Source organism: Stomoxys calcitrans, chromosome 5 (genome assembly GCF_963082655.1).
Source record: "Stomoxys calcitrans chromosome 5, idStoCalc2.1, whole genome shotgun sequence".
NCBI classification, from domain to species: Eukaryota; Metazoa; Arthropoda; class Insecta; order Diptera; family Muscidae; genus Stomoxys; species Stomoxys calcitrans.
The window spans coordinates 155770407-155786763 of NC_081556.1; the positions used below are offsets into that span (position 1 = coordinate 155770407).

The window sequence follows — 16357 nt, forward strand, 5'->3', positions numbered from 1 at the left end:
AGGATCCACAAAATTGTTATTGTCGTATTCATTTATTAATAAATGATATTTATACCGATTAAGTAAGATAAATCTCTACATGTGAAGGACCTATTACAAGTGCGTACCAACCACCAAATACACAAGTCGAAGAGAACGCGAGAACGCACAAACATGCAGATATTTATGACTCGAGAGAAAAAAATTTGTGTACATTTATGACTCAAGACTCATCATTCTGACTCGAGACTCAGAAACTCAGCAGTCTATAAGTCGAATCTATCTTATGGGCCGGTGTACAACTGAGACTCATCATAATCTTATAATCAGTCTGAAAGTGAATCTATCTTATGTGACAAACTATACTAAAAAACAAATACAATTACTAACTAAAACGAAAAAAAACAAAAATAAAACTAAGAAATCCAAGAAAAAAAGATAAGAGATCCAAACTCAAACAAACTAAATCAACAACACCATTCGCTGGAATGAATTAAATGGAGGAAAAGTAATCAACAACCAACCAAACAAACAAAAAAAAAACTTGCGGTGAAAACAAAAATATTCATAGAAAATAATTTGTGATTTAAACAGTGTTAACAATTTTGTATAAAACAAAACAAAAAGTCTTCTAAAGACTTAAATTTTAGTATAAAATAAAAGAAAATAAAATTAAATTCATTTAGATCAAGGCCTCAGGAGAACCATAAGAAAACAACAATTTCAGCTTCGCATGCCTGGGCCACAAAGTGTAAGTATACCACCACAACTTACTCCACTCCACACTCCAAATGCCACCAGCGCTATGTTTTTAAACACTTTCTTTCCAAACTAAGGGGTATCTCTCTTGTTGTTTGCCTAGAATATACACAGGCCGACAGATGAATGTAGCATTTATGTATGTAGATACATACAGGCCTACATAAAATTATTATGCGTATGAACGAACGACGATAAACATGTACCACAACAACTCACTCTCCTCACAATTAAAGAGGTGCACAACAGTAAAATTTTGTTTTTAGTCTTCATGATATCGATTATTCCAATTGTTATTTTTGTGAGTTGGTTTTAGGCTTTTTCTATGAATTGCTATGGAATCTGCCTTCATCTGGCCCCAAAGTTTCTACCAAAGCAACAAAAACATCTAACAATGAAAATATTGATTTTTCTTATTCGTTCCCAAAAAAAAGAAAAAAGGAGAAGTTCACAGGCTGCAAACATTTTTACGAGCCATTTCATTACTTTTGTTTGTTGAACATCCCCTAAAAATTCAACAACTATACACAAACACACACGCACAAATGTATGAGCGACTGTCTGTCTGTTCGGCCGTCTGTCTGTGTGCATTAATTTAGACAAAGCACATCCTCGAATTTAACATAAGAAACAAGTTTCATACCAATAATGACACTAGCATATGTACGTACACGCATGCATACATGTGTTCGTGCGTTTATGCATACAAATATAACGGCGAACGATGTATGGAAAGGACCTTTATTGTATATTTTTTTTATTCGTTTATTCATTTTTCTTGGTCCTCTGCTATGTCGCCGCCGCCGCCACCACCATTCGTCGTCGTCGGCTTCGTTGTAGCCGCAGTTTCATTTCAACTTGAAAATCTTGTATTTTGTCGCTGTCGGTAATTTCTAGATGATATGCACACGCATAAGATACTCAGATACATGCCATTTGTTTTATTTTACTTTTCAGATACTCATACTAACACACGCAAAGGCGGGAGCAAATGTTATTCTCTCGTATTACTTCTCTCTTGTAAGTTGAGCAGTTGTACTGTTTTTGGTGATGCCTCATAACATAAAAAACCAACACGCCAAAATAAACTCAGGACACAAAACCGCCTAAATTAAACAGGGAAAAACTTCTCATATCAATGAGTGCTAAGCTTAATGATAATGATACGCAGAGGATACGAGATAACAAATTATCTTCTTTGGAAGATGTTTTGCATGGAATAATAATATTTAAAATACAAGGCATTTCTTGAGTCGATTTCATATTACCTTCTACATTTGAGCGATGATTATAATCATTCTCAATTGTAGTATTCACAGTAGTATATGAACTACAAGGCATATCTTAAATCGATTGTGGGCTTCTTTTGGTCCTATTTTTAGCAGACTTACTGTTGTTTCATTTGTGCTGTTTTTATTATTAAATTTCTCTGAGTGAAGATCAGTCACTTGGAGCAAGAGCAAAAAGACAGCAGGAGCCTATGGCTTTCCAACCGACGATCTATTTACAGTAGGAATAATTTGGCTAGAAGGACCCATGTCAGAAGAAGGAGAGATAAAACATTATGTGTTAAATGATAAGAAATAATTATACTTCTTTCCATCTTGATATGTATGTTCAAGAAGATAGTTGGACCTTATTGGTATGGCTTTAGTTGTGGTTAATAATTTCAGATGTTGAAAGATGCAAAACCTACAGATGTCTATCAATTGCTGGAGAAAATATCGTGTAATTCTTTTATACAACCGACCACATTAATATTATTAAAAAAATCAATTTTAATAAAAAATAAAAATTTAATTTAGGCGATTCAATAACTAGCAGTCATCTAATCACTGATTCACATAACATGAAGCACTACCTTCTTCTGGGCTTCTGAACGAAATTTGAAATGTTTACACAATGCACCAGATATCCTCCTCTTTTTCATCTTTTCATCGAAGTTTGCTTCTTTTAGATTCTCTTTAATTCCTACTACATGATCTAGACAAATCAGCATTGTATTTTAATACGCGTAATAATGTCAATGTCTCCGTATAGATGATGAAGCCTCAACGCCTTTGGATGAAGCTGCCTTAATTGACCGATCTCCTATTTAACATTCGTTTCGGGTGATCGATTTATAAGGCGACAATATCCTTGCAAATTGCAAATTTTGCCCATGAACATTCCACCAAGGAATAGGGGCAAACTTCTCACATATCTATGAGTGCAGTCCGATTCAAGTTTAAGCTCAATGATAAGGGGACTCCTTTTTATAGCCGAGTCCGAACGGCGTGCCACAGTGCGACACTTCTTTGAAGAGAAGTTTTACATGGCATAGTACCTCACAAATGTTATCAGCAATAGGAGGGGAAAACCACCGCTGAACATTTTTTCTGATGGTCTCGCCAGGATTCGAACTTCAGCGACATAGGCGAACATACTAATCTTTCTACGGTGGCCTCCAATGGTATTCTGCAATAATAACAATCAAAAAGTAATATATTTTGATGTTACAAACGTGATTAGCATACGACTCATCTTATGGTCGGCTGAATAAAAGTATTACACAATAGGTTATCAAACAGTTGGTACACTCAGAGAAACATCAAAAATGTTCTCCGAAACCACTGAAACTTCTCAAACCAATTTGAGAAGGTTCGTTTTAATAGTTAAATAATTTGAATATAAAATCAGTAGACATTGCCTGCTGATATCAGCAAACTTGTTTCTCTGGGTGTAACATCTGTAGCTTTTGCCTCTTCCAGCGACGACGCCGTAAAGCCGTACTAAAAAGGTCAAACTATCTTATTGAACTTAGATATCAAGATGGAAAGAAGTATACTTATTTCTTTTATATAGAATAGATATATCTTTTATATATATCTTTTATAGAATATGGGTCTCTCTAGCCAGATTTAAAAACAAGTAGACGCTTGACCAACATGACGTCTCCTACTGTAAACAGCTGGTCATCATTTATCTGCAGCCAAATTGACTTCTTCAGTACAACAATAATGTATGCCTGCACTCATTTCAGAAAGTCTGTTGGAAATGGGATAGCAGTAACTTTTATCTTAACCAGCAAACTTTTTACGCTGTTTTCAGGCGATAAAAATTGGTTGTAGCCTAGAAATGTCAAAAAAAAAACTTTGAAAGATTGTATATTACAGCGTTTCGCCAAAAGATAAATGTTTTTAGAATACATTTTCAAAAAATTTTCTACAATGTAAACATTTTTTATTGATTTCAATTAACAACAGACTTAATATCTATACCCAGAAAATTAGAATGCTGATATCAGCAAATATTGTCTGCTGATTTTATGTTAAATATTTATTACCTTTGAAGGATAAACTTTAATATTTTTGAACATCTAAAAAATCGTTAAGTCTTTTCCAATATATTAATGTAGGCGTGAATTTTTTTGTTAAAAGCATAAATATAATTTTAGTAGATATTGCGTGTGGTGTAATTTGAAAACAGCAGAAAAATTTTGTTGTTTGAAAACAGCAGAAAATGTTTGTTGTTTTAGCCAAAAATTACCGTTGTCCCATTTTCAGCAGATTTTTTTCTTATTAGAGCACATTTTTTTTTGTTCCTATTTTTAGTAACAAATTTCTCTGAATTTTAAATCATATATATATGCTTGTAAGCAAAAATTGTGCTGCTAGAGTTGTCACAAATGGGCACACTAACACATGTTGGCAATATTTCCTTATATGCATTAATCATCTGTTGTATGTACAGAGTAATGTGCAATAATGTCTATTTGTTTTGGTCTATAAGTACTGTTTCCTTCAAATGTTAAAATTTTTCAATTTAAAATCCGCTGAAAGCTGGGTTTTGGATTGACTAGATTATTGCTTTTCCTTGTTCAGTAATTTTCTGCTGTTACAGCAAACAGTGGTATGCTTTCCCTTGTTTGGTAATTTTCTCTTGATAAAGCAAACAGTATGTTAACCCTCACTGATATTTTCTTGATGTTCTCGCTAGATTTCAAATTTAGGCGTTAAGTGTTACAGTGTTCGGATATCCGTATCTTAGTTAGGTTCAAGGAGCTTAGATAAATACGTCTCACGGCTGACGCATTAAAAGACCCGTTTTGTAATTGATTTCGATGGACGTGTTTTAGAACGTCACATCGTTTAAATTATCGCCAGCACTTCGATGTAATTTAAATTAAAAACTATGTCTTCCAGTTTGGCACGATAGCCGTTAGTTCAAATCAAAATGTCCAATGTTTTAAAATGTTATTGAATACAAAATAACCCGTTCAAAAAATAACAGTTAGTTTAAAATTTAGCGAGGTACGTATATTCGATTTTCTCATATCTGAGGGGGACTACTTTGAAGGGGACAAGATAGTTATTGATGAATAAATAAATACTATTTGAAAAAATTTAAAATAACGGTTATTTTTTTGATCAGATCTTGTACATACATATGTACCTGTATACATTCTCCCTTGAACATTCCTTTAAGAAAGAGGGGATACTTCTCTCATTACATTGAGTGCAATCCTAACAACAACAAAGTTACCTAAACGTTATTTTAAAAATGTGTAAATTCTGCACATTTCGAGCTTAACTAGCAAGCGAGATTGGCAACATTGTTTGCTTACCGTTGTAAAATGTAAACACACACAGCCGTACGGACCCTTTTACAAAAATTACATTCATGTGGTGCGTGTTTTTTTTGTTGGATTTCACCAACACAATCGCATAAAACAAAGAGGGTGAGTTCAAGTGCAAAACCAACACACAGAAATTTTTTGGGGAGGATTTTGCCATATCCTTTTATTTTGTTGTATTTAATAACAAAAGTTACCCCCCATTGCAATATTCCCTTTTTCTAGAAGAAATCAAAAAGGTAATCGCAAAAACACAGTCTGAGGACTTACTAACTGTCCTTGTTTGGGTTTCTTATGCGGATTTGTTTTTCTTGGTATTTACCCATTTTCAAAATATGTATGTACATGCCCATCCTGGAGATGTAGCATTTTCGGAAACAGAGTGTAAGTCTGTATGTGTTTTTTAGGTTCTTTGGTTGTCTACAAATTTGGCTAGAACGCGAGCATGTGAGGTTGCAAACGTATTTCTTGTTGTTTTTGGAAAACTTTGTATATATACACAATTGGATTTTAAAGGTGGGGTTGTGTACCTAGTAAAGGGGGGGAGGAACAAAATAAAAATAATAACAATAAGTAGAATAAGAAGTGATGTTTTTTGTCTTTGATGGAAGTACTATTTTGGTGAATTTAACAAATATTCAAAATTTCACTATAATTAAGTACGGCGCAAGAATTTAAAGTCAAGTTCAAAATCCTTTTAAATAGGTCATAACCCACATTTGAATTGGAGTACTTAAAAAAATATGTGTCTATATCTAATCGCAAATTGTGTTGCATATATTTCAACAAACATTCCACTTGTGATCAGAGTGAGGAACTTTGCTCTAAAAAGGCCTTCCTCTTTTATTGCTGAATCCGAACTTAAATATGTATTCTCAGCATTGGAGAGGAGGTCAACGTTACTCGCACAAACTTCTCATTTAGAAGCAGATAGAAGACTTTTCTCACCTTTAGATCTGTTCGAATTAAGATTTGGTCTCCTTTTATAGCCGTCGCAGTGTTTGCCGGAGATGACTGCCCCTATATTATGTCTAGATATAGAAAATTTTACTTTTGTGTATAGTGAAATTCCAATTTTTTGAGACCCAATATGGCCTTTAGTGAACACAGATCTAAACAAATGTTAAAAATGGCGGCATACTACATTGGAAAAGGTTAAAGCAAGATTTTGTAAGAGGGTTAGAAAAAGCCTAGATCAGAAATCTTTGCGAAGTTTGATCCAATCTCAAGGTTTTCTCACTGCTTATCTCGATAACGTGGCGTGGTACTTCATCAGTTCTTGCCATATGGTTGAACACTTAATAGGAATTATCATCCTGAAACGTTTCACTTGTCCTAAAATCTGACAAAACCATAAAAATCCGGAGTTTTGCAATGATTAAGGAAAAAAAAAAACGGGTTGTTGAAGATGCTCAAGCCAGTGTATAACAAATATGAATCGAAGATGTGAGAGTGAAACATCCACATAGAGTCAAAAACAATAACTTTGATTTCAAGCTATGAAATAGCTGGGTTTGTAATGAGCTCTTATTAATAATGCTGGGTTGTGGATTCAATTTCAACCAGAGGTATATCGCTACTGTGTGTATCACAATGACAAAATGTTTTAAATGATTTTGAATTGCCAATATAGCCTAACACAACTAAATATGTTTATGTAGCCGTATTGTTCTTAATGTTTTTTTCGCTTTCATCCAAAAATGCAGATTTGCATTTTAGGCAAGAATTTCATCTCGAAAGCCACAAACACCAATCCTCATCGGTTTTCTCAAATTTTCATGTGTCTGCCCCATATAAAAACACCTTCAATATCTATCTATGCGTTCTGTGCCGTTGTGTGTGAGGAAAGGTGACTTTGGTCTTAAGCTTTTGATCTTCTTACTTAGGTCAAAACAGCATTTCTTGGTTAATTTTATCTGAAAACTGATGGCATGTTTTTGATTTTGGCAGCAGGGAGCCTATTGCTTCAGCGAATTACGTCTGCCCTAGACTGCATTTTGCCTAGGGAACAAGCACAGTACATCCGAAAATCAACATAGTCCAAGTTCAAGTTGATAACAATATTCTCGACAAATATGACTCCAATCACTATAAACAACCATTGCATTGAAAACGTATACAACTTTCGTTATCTTGGCAGCAAAATCGCAAAGGACGGAGGATCAGAATCAGACGTTCACGAACGAAGTTTGGGGATGCATTGACTTCTCATATAAGAAAAAACTTGAATCCTTAGTTGTAGTGTGAAATCTATTTTATTATATCGTCCCCTAACCGCCAAAAAGATGCAAGTGCCAAAATCAAAACTTTACAGAATAGATTTGCGATTAAAAGTGCCGTATAGACCGATCTGCGATTGAAGAAAGAATGGGTCCAAATTGTACTCAATATCCGATATCAACGACATTTGAAACTGTGAGTTGTTTTTGACACCTCAAAACCTTTGTCAGATATATTCTAGATCGGAACGTAATATGATATAACTGTATAAATGTAAAGGGCGCAATTATAATCCGATTTGGCTAAAACTTTATACAACGGCTTCTCTCATGAGCTTCAACAGACGTGTGAATCATGGTCTGAATCGGTTTATAGCCTGATACAGCTCCCATATAAACCGATCTCCCTATATTACTTCCTAAGCCCCTAAAGGGCGCAATTCTAATATGAATTGGCTGAAATTTTACACAATGACTTCTACTGTGATCTCAAACATACAACTTAATTATGGTCCGAATCGGACCATAGCTTGATATAACTTCAATATCATAACAATTCTTTTCTTTTATCCTTTGTTTGCCTAAAAACAGATATCGGGAAAAGAACTCGACAAATGCGATCCATGGTGGAGGGTATATAAGATTCGGCCCAACCGAACTTAGCGCGTTTTTACTAGTTTTTTATCGGATTTCGGCCCGGCCGAACTTAACGCATTTCTTTGTTTAGTTTCTTTCGGTGTCCCCAAATTTGGATATGGCCTTCGTACTTTACTTCCAAATCCCTTTTATTTGCGTCCCACTTAAACGCAAATAAAACTCAAAGAGCTCATTGCTCTTATGTTAAAAAGGTCAATATTAAAGAGTAGACTAACAATTAAACTGCCAAACTGATTCTGAGTCTCTTGGTATACCTAACAATGGGTCTTTGTATATCTCCTACCTCTGTATACTCGTATACTTAATTTACTTTAATAGCCTATGATAGAACATTTGTTCCACTAGGCGAACGTAGAATAGCGTTCCAAGCTCCTCGATCTAATGCGCTCATTCTAAAATCTCTGACACAAAATTTCGAGGTGTCTCCCACCACTTGTTCGTTACATCGGGCTTTTGGTCTTCCCGGTTTGCGTGTACCACCTTGTTTGCCTTCAAAAGCCTTCTTTGTTGGAGCTTCTTCATCCATTCTGACAACATGACCTAGCCAACGCAGCCGTTGTATTTTAATGCGTGTATTATGCTATCGTCGTCATACAGCTCGTGGTTCATACTCAAACTGGTGCTTTCACAAGTACCATGCCTCAAAACCAAATAATAACACGGATAGTATCAGTGTCTTATATAGTGTAATCTTAGCCCAAAGTAGCATCTGTTTGCCAGTATTATTCTTCGCTTTATCTCAAAACTGATGTCATTCGTTTTGGTTACGGCGGTGCCGAGGTAGATAAAGTTACTATCTCAAAGTTGTGGTTCCCAACTTTCTCCATTTTCTTTATCTGATCGGTTGTACAAGGTGTTTTGGCACTTGAAACCATCCATTGCGTCTTATATCCGATTTTCACTGACTCTCTTTCGATTCTCTCAAAGGCAGTAGTTACTACTTCCGGTGACCGACCTATGATGTCGCTGTCGTCGGCATAGGCAAATAGCATGTGTTCTCTTGTGATTAGTGTGCCATATCTATTCACATCTGCATCTCGTATAATCTTCTCCAGCAGGATATTAAAGAGATCACACGATAGGCTGTCTCCTTGTCTGAAATCTCGTTTGGTATTCAATGGTTCGGAGAGATTCTTTCCTATTCTTACTGAGGAACGCGTGTCAGTGTCATCCGGCAGTCTTATTAATTTTGCAGGGATACCAAACTCAGACATGGCTTGAAATACCTTTGAACGTAAAGGAGTATCGAAAGCGGCTTTGTAGTCAACAAAGTGATGGTAGGTGTTGATTTGTCCTTCTCGGGTCTTTTCCAGGATTTGGCGCTGTGGGAATATCTGGTCCAGGGTGGATTTACCAGGTCTAGAGCCGCATTGATAGGACCCAATTATCTGATTGACTTTAGGTTTTAATCTTTCACACAGCACGCTCGAGAGTATCTTGTATGCGATGGGGAGGAGACTTATTCCTCTGTAGTTGGCACATTCCGTCTTGTCTCCTGTCTTGTGTACGGGACATAGTAAGCTGAGGTTCTAATCATCGGTTATGCGTTCTTCTAGCCAGATTGCGCAGATAAGCTGATGCATACGCCTTAACAGCGTGTCGCCTCCGGTCTTAAATAGTTCAGCGGGTAACCCGTCGGCTCCTCCTGCCTCGTATATCTCCCTATTATCTTTTTAATTTATTACCATTTGACGCAGAATGAGAATTTTGATGCCTTTCACATCAACTCGTAGCTATAGTCTGTAGTAGTAGGCCTATCGCCATAAATGTATTTTGTAGAGGTTATTTTATAGTTTTTAGAGCGCACAACAAGCCGATTACAGTGGCATGGGGCGGATTAATATCTGCACCATCTTTTCAACCTAACCTAACCGACCTACCCATAGAGCCAAAAATGAGGTTCGTCGCTTACTGGAAGAAGCGCGCGATGAACTTTCTTAACCGAGCACGCATTTCGATAATAAAATTCAATAATTTGCATGCGTTGTTCGCTTGTAAGACGATTCATGGTTAAATTAAAGACCAAGTGAAACAAAACACGAAACATGAGTAAGCTGTTGAAACCAATGTTGCCAGAAGGATAATAGCTAAAAAATCATCCTTTAGTAACAAAAATTACTGACATCGCTACTTTGGGGAGAAATGATAAGAGGCCATTTTGGGGAGAAATGGATACATTTTCATTGCAAAGACGCACTGGATAGTGAGCCAATATGATGCGATAACAGCTGATAAGACATGTATTGCACTGTGTAGTATTAAAGAAAAAACATACAAAATGTAAGGTTTGCTAGTCTTGTATAGTTTTCAAAGATTTTTTCTTTCTTAAATCAATGTTTACCAGTTGTTACTAAAACAAAATTTTAATTTATAGGCTGTTTAGGGATTTCCCGTTTAAAACAAGGGCGAATGCCTTCAGGGAAAGCGCTCTTTAGTGGGGGAGAGAAACAGTTGTTCTCTTAGTGTCTACTTCTAGAGTAGTTGGCTGTGTGGCGTTCTTCTATTTTCAAAGGTAATGACTTTTTACCCTTAATTAATAATGAGGTTTTATTTTTGGAACATAAGTACACCATAAACTGCATCGATTTAATAACGCGCCCCTTCCTAGGCGTCGATTGATAAGCCTGGACTGGATTTGACAGTTTGTTGATGAGATGGGGCGACACATAAGTAACACTTCTTATCTAGCTCCTATTTGTGAGATGTTTTTCAAGGGATGAAAGCGATGTTTGTCCCATGCTTCTGTTTTCAGTTTTTGGGGGGAAAGCACGTACCAAAATGCAACAAACTGCATCTAGTTCGAATAGTGATTTATCGATGGCAGATGTTAATGTAATTAGAACCATGCAGAGGAAGAATTTTGGTGGTTGTGTTTCTTTTCCAAAAGTTTTTGAAGTAAAATTCTAAGGATATCCTTAATTCCCTGTTGCGTTCTATCTCTCTCTCTCTACCTCCTTGTCTCTATCTTAGCGTGCATCTTCACTGCTACTCAGAATGTCATTTAGGTTTTCGCTGAACTAAGATCAATTAGTTACAGTCTTTGAATGGGCTGTAAATCTTTCACTTCCAATGCCATAGAGATGTTGGTAAAATTTTGACCTGCTGTTGAAGCTGGCTGGCTGGCTGATCTAAGCAAGCGCATCCTGCCAAGAACTAGTAGGGGGAAAAGTGCAATATGACACACATCTGCTCCTTGGCAAATGAATTACAGAATAGAAAAGAATTCTTTGTCTTGTCGTCGTCGTTGTTGTTGTTGTTTGTGGTGGTTGTTGTATATATTTTTTGTGTTGTTGTTGTTTTCTTGGTTTATGGGTTTTTCTTATGTTTTCTTCAGTTTTCGGAAAATAGGGACAACGACGACGGTATACACAAAGGGAAAGAAATAATGTTCACTTTTGTTACCTATGCAGCACCTTTTGGAAATGCATTCATAAAGACTTAAATGATGATTGCACAAGCCCTATACCCAGCATTCCAGAATAAGGATATGATACACGCAAACATACACACTCGCAGGCATGTAAACGATCCCATAAGCCTATGTGTGCGGGTAGTTCTTCATCCAAAAATTGAGTACCTAAGTTTGAGGCATAGAAAACAACAACAACAACAACAAGAACAGCAAGATATAAGCGGAATTAGGATCTTTCTTCTTTTTTGTGAACATCTTAAGCTAGCCTCTGGCAGCAATACTTAAGGTGTCGCATTTTTCTTTTCCAAATCAGTTGCAATCCGTATCATTTGGCGTCATCATCTCACTAGAGAAGTTTTACTCTCTCTTCTGTATTCGTCGATCGTTCAACGCATGCGTTCTAAACGCCCTTAAAAAAAAACGAATATTAGAAAGCTGCTTTGTCCTCGCTACGAGTCTAAAGACTTTTTCGCTCGTTACAAGTCTAACTTATTTTGCAAGTTTTTAAAACAGACCAAGGCCTAAACAATCCTCGATTGTCTCAAGAGATTGCTCCTGTGGAAAGAGAAACTGGCCCTACTGCGCCGAAAGACTACAGATTTTTGTAACTTTTTGGTTTCTTTTTTGTTTCCAATTTTTTTTTGACACCAAGTGTATAGTAATTTATTGCGGCTTCATTTTGTCCGACAATAGTGCCGTGAAGCTATTTAAACGGTTAGCGATTATTTTATGATGGAACTGTTGTCTAACAACTCGTTACCAGCACAAATGGCCTCGGCAACTAGCAATAATTCAGCAACGAATGCAAATCAAAACAATCAGGCAACTACGGCAGAACGTTTATTAGCCGGTATTTTGGACTCGTTTCCTGCTTGGGATATCAACGGTGGAATTATGGCCAATAATCCTAGAAATGAGTAAGTACCTAAACACCTTATGTGCTCCATGTTTAAATTCCACCGACAAAATAGAATCGTATTAAACTTTGGTTATTCCTTGCGCTTTCAGCTCACCACCTCGTAATGACTTTTTCTTCAATAATCTGCTAAGTTCTTTGGATGCCCCCAACGAGTTCAGCATTGGTGTGGCGCCCATTGGTACAGCGGCCATGAGAGCTCCTCCCAAAATGTCTCCAGAATCCTCAAATAACTCGAGCATTAGCTGCGGCTGGTGCGAAGTGAATGCATCGATTCGCTGCTTGGAATGCAACGAGTTCATGTGTAACGACTGCCTAAGAGAGCATCGCAAATCTCCATTATCTTCAAATCATTCAATCATCTCATTGCCCACGCCCATTGGCACCTCGCCCACCGGCGGCATGTCGACCAGTGTGCCCCTCATGCCTAGTCCTAATTATTTGTGCGACCAACACAACGAGCTTTTGCGTTATGTGTGTGAGTACTGCAAGAAGCTTGTCTGCCAATGTTGCACGTTGCACGAACACAAAGAGCATTGCTATTCCTCCATCCAGAGTTTCGTGGATGAATCGCGTGAGAAAATCGAATCTGCCTTGGAAAGCAGTCGCATGGGCACGAAATGCATTAAGAGCAGCATTGACAAAGCCTTGGCCTTTATACGGCACGTGGAACGCAACTGTGCAGAACTCAGCGACAACATACGCAAGGGATTCCGCCAGTTTCTGATCGCCTTGGAGGATCGCGAACGCTTTCTCTTGGATTTTGTAGAGAAACTACGACAACGTCGTCTCGCCATGCTGCATGATCAAATGGCTGGATTGAAATCAGCCTTGGCTGGTCTAGCAGAAACTTCGGATATGTTACACAAGGTGGCTGAAAATGGTGCACGCATGGATCACGTTGACATAGCCATGAAAGTGACAAATGGTCAACGTCAGCTGGAACAATTCGCTGCCATCTACAAAGACCTCCAGCCCAAACAGGAGGTATTTGCTTTTTCTGCTCCCGACTACACCTTGCTGCAGGATATTCGTAATCAGGGAGGCATTGTGCTGGTGGATGAAAAGAACATGCCGCTTATGACTATTAGCGGAGGCACAATAGTAGGTGGCACCGGGGCAGTTGAGTCTGTGGGCACGGTGCTGTCCATGCCCGGCAATGGCATGCCAAATGGTGCTGTTGTGCCGGCCAATATGAGACGTCCTCTTTTGCGAGACAATTCTTTCCGCAATCCGTCGCCCGTTATGCAGGTGAGAGGAGGGAGTGCTTGCAGTATGCCCAACCCTGGCCTAGATTGGGAGCTAAGTGTCATGCGCAGCTCTCCAGGTCTACATTTTGGCGCTCCTCGGTCAACACCAGCAATTCCGGGAACAACTGAGCCTGTCAAAGCTCGTAACTCTAATGCTCTCTCACTATCGTTTGCCACCGAGGGTCATGAGGATGGCCAAGTTAGTCGACCATGGGGCTTGTGTGTCGATAAAATGGGCCACATTCTAGTCTCGGACCGACGAAACAATCGTGTGCAGGTCTTTAACCCTGATGGCTCGTTGAAATTCAAATTTGGCCGCAAAGGTGTGGGCAATGGCGAATTCGATTTACCTGCTGGCATATGTGTGGACATTGACAATCGCATTATTGTGGTGGACAAAGACAACCATCGTGTTCAAATATTCACCTCGAGTGGCGCTTTCCTGTTGAAGTTTGGCAGTTATGGCAAAGAGTATGGACAATTCCAATACCCCTGGGATGTGGCGGTGAATTCTCGCCGGCAAATTGTCGTCACCGATTCACGCAATCATCGTGTGCAACAATTCGATTCCGAGGGCAGATTTATACGACAAATTGTATTTGATAATCATGGTTCCAATAAGGGCATAGCCTCGCCGCGTGGTGTGTGCTACACACCCACCGGCAATATCATAGTATCCGATTTTGACAATCATTGTTTGTATTTGATCGATCCCGACATAAATGATGTAAGTATTCAAATGATTAAAGAAACAATAGTCCAGCATATACAGGGTAAGAGTATGGCTAGCACAATACATTTTTTGACGAAACAGTTGGTGTCTGATATATTTTGGTCCTATGCAGTGCAAATCGGATGTTCTGGATTGAATATCAGTGCAAATTTGTACGTGTAAGTTATCGATAACATGCAATAACAGATAATAAGAAACGATTAATCGTGATTTACACTACACAGTACTAAAATAAAACGAAAATTTTGTCTTTCGGCTTATGGCTGAGCAAGACTGTCGTTTGGTGTTATAAAATGTTATAAGACACACATTTTTCTTGATACATGTGCTTGTTTTTAATTTTGACTCGAAGCTTGACAAATCCATTAAGTAATTGTACTATTCATTTTGTTATCTATTTGCTGCTGTTGCTGACTATGATTTCAACTTAAACTAAAAACTTTGGTAAAGAAAAATGTTTGTGCTGGGTAAACTTGTACCCTGTGTTTTTGGACGCAATGGTGAAATTGAACTTTTCATAAAACAATTTCCATGTATTTTACAGATATTATCAGCCAAGGGTCATGAAGGTTCCGGTTTCCAAGAATTTAATCGCCCTTCAGGTATATGTTGCGACGATGATGGTCGCATTATAGTAGCAGATTCCAAGAATCAACGTATTGTAGTCTATAGTCCAACTTTGGATTATCTATGGGATGTAAGTTAGCCACCCAGGAAGCTGTGAATGCATATATATATTGAAGAAAATGGTTTAAATTTACTTTCTCTTTCTTTTTTCGGCTTTCTGCACAGATTGAGATAAGACCTTCACTTAATCCGTTAATGCCACCAACACTGGACGAAAAGGATCGCACATGCGATGTTGCCTTAATGCCAGATGGCCGGATTGTATTCCTTATTGAACTCTCGCCTGACTCTAAAGAGGGATCAAATCCCTATAAACGTTTTGTGCATGTCTTCTAACGATCGACCTATCCGTCGCGCGGATGGATATCAGGTACAAAAGCAGCGGCCTCTACAATAATGAACAGCACCACCACAACCACCACCACCAGCAACAACATAACTTGCATTGAAACTAATAGCAAGGAAAGGAGTATCTCCATCATCGCCACCAATTGCAAAAGCAAATGCACCGCATTCATGAATATGGGTAATAGTACTACTGCGAATAATTGTGAAATAGAAAACTCATCGATCTTTTTAAACAAATGATTATAAAACAAAACCATTTTTTAGCATTTAAGTTACAACGATTACCTCGTTAATATTTATATATATATATGTATATATATGTATATATACATACATATGCATATATATATACATAGAGAAAGTATGTATTATTTAGGGATCAGTTATCATAAACATTCAGATTTAAAAGAAGACACTCCATTTTGAAAAATACCGTTTACATACAAAAACCATGACCACCACTAACCACTACCACTACTACGACCACCACCTCCACCTTCACCAGACTACAAGCCTTTTGAGTTATTTATTCACAGCATAGAGCATACAGAGTTTCATTCATTTTTTCACCAAATTCTTTAGGTTTCTCATACAACAAAAAAAAAAAAAACAAACAAAAAATTTCAGTTTATAAATATTTTTTTTTTATTTTTTTTATATATATATATATTTGTTTATTATTCTATTAATCCAAGATTAATTTCTTTTTTCAAATAGACTGATTTATTGTAAAGTGAAAAAGTTAAAAACTCAATTTCTAACAGACTTTTATAACTTAAAAAAAAGAGAAAATCTAAAAAAACTAAAAAATAAATAAAGTTCAACAGAAAATAAAATACACC

The 16357-nt window shown here is 37.3% G+C and overlaps 1 protein-coding gene across 2 annotated transcripts; it reads left to right on the forward strand.

The window, feature by feature from the left end:
• The first annotated feature begins 277 nt into the window (after nucleotides 1–277).
• On the forward strand, nucleotides 278–16117 carry LOC106096133 (protein wech). Of its 2 annotated transcripts, none has more exons than XM_013263722.2 (5): nucleotides 278–730; nucleotides 12294–12558; nucleotides 12650–14534; nucleotides 15085–15237; nucleotides 15333–16117. In XM_013263722.2, the coding sequence occupies exons 2-5, from the start codon at nucleotides 12371–12373 to the stop codon at nucleotides 15501–15503; spliced, it is 2397 nt and encodes a 798-aa protein (XP_013119176.1). In that variant the 5' UTR covers nucleotides 278–730; nucleotides 12294–12370; the 3' UTR covers nucleotides 15504–16117. The 2 variants fall into 2 exon arrangements, with proteins under 2 accessions (XP_013119176.1, XP_013119177.1); XM_013263723.2 differs by having other exon boundaries at nucleotides 12335–12558.
• The last annotated feature ends 240 nt before the right edge of the window (nucleotides 16118–16357 follow it).

Coding starts and splice junctions, on each gene's coding strand:
- LOC106096133 (XM_013263722.2), top strand. CDS start 12,371: ATGATGGAACTGTTGTCTAACAACTCGTTACCAGCACAAATGGCCTCG. Junction 12,559..12,649: donor GCCAATAATCCTAGAAATGA/GTAAGTACCTAA, acceptor TTGCGCTTTCAG/CTCACCACCTCGTAATGACT. Junction 14,535..15,084: donor TCGATCCCGACATAAATGAT/GTAAGTATTCAA, acceptor TGTATTTTACAG/ATATTATCAGCCAAGGGTCA.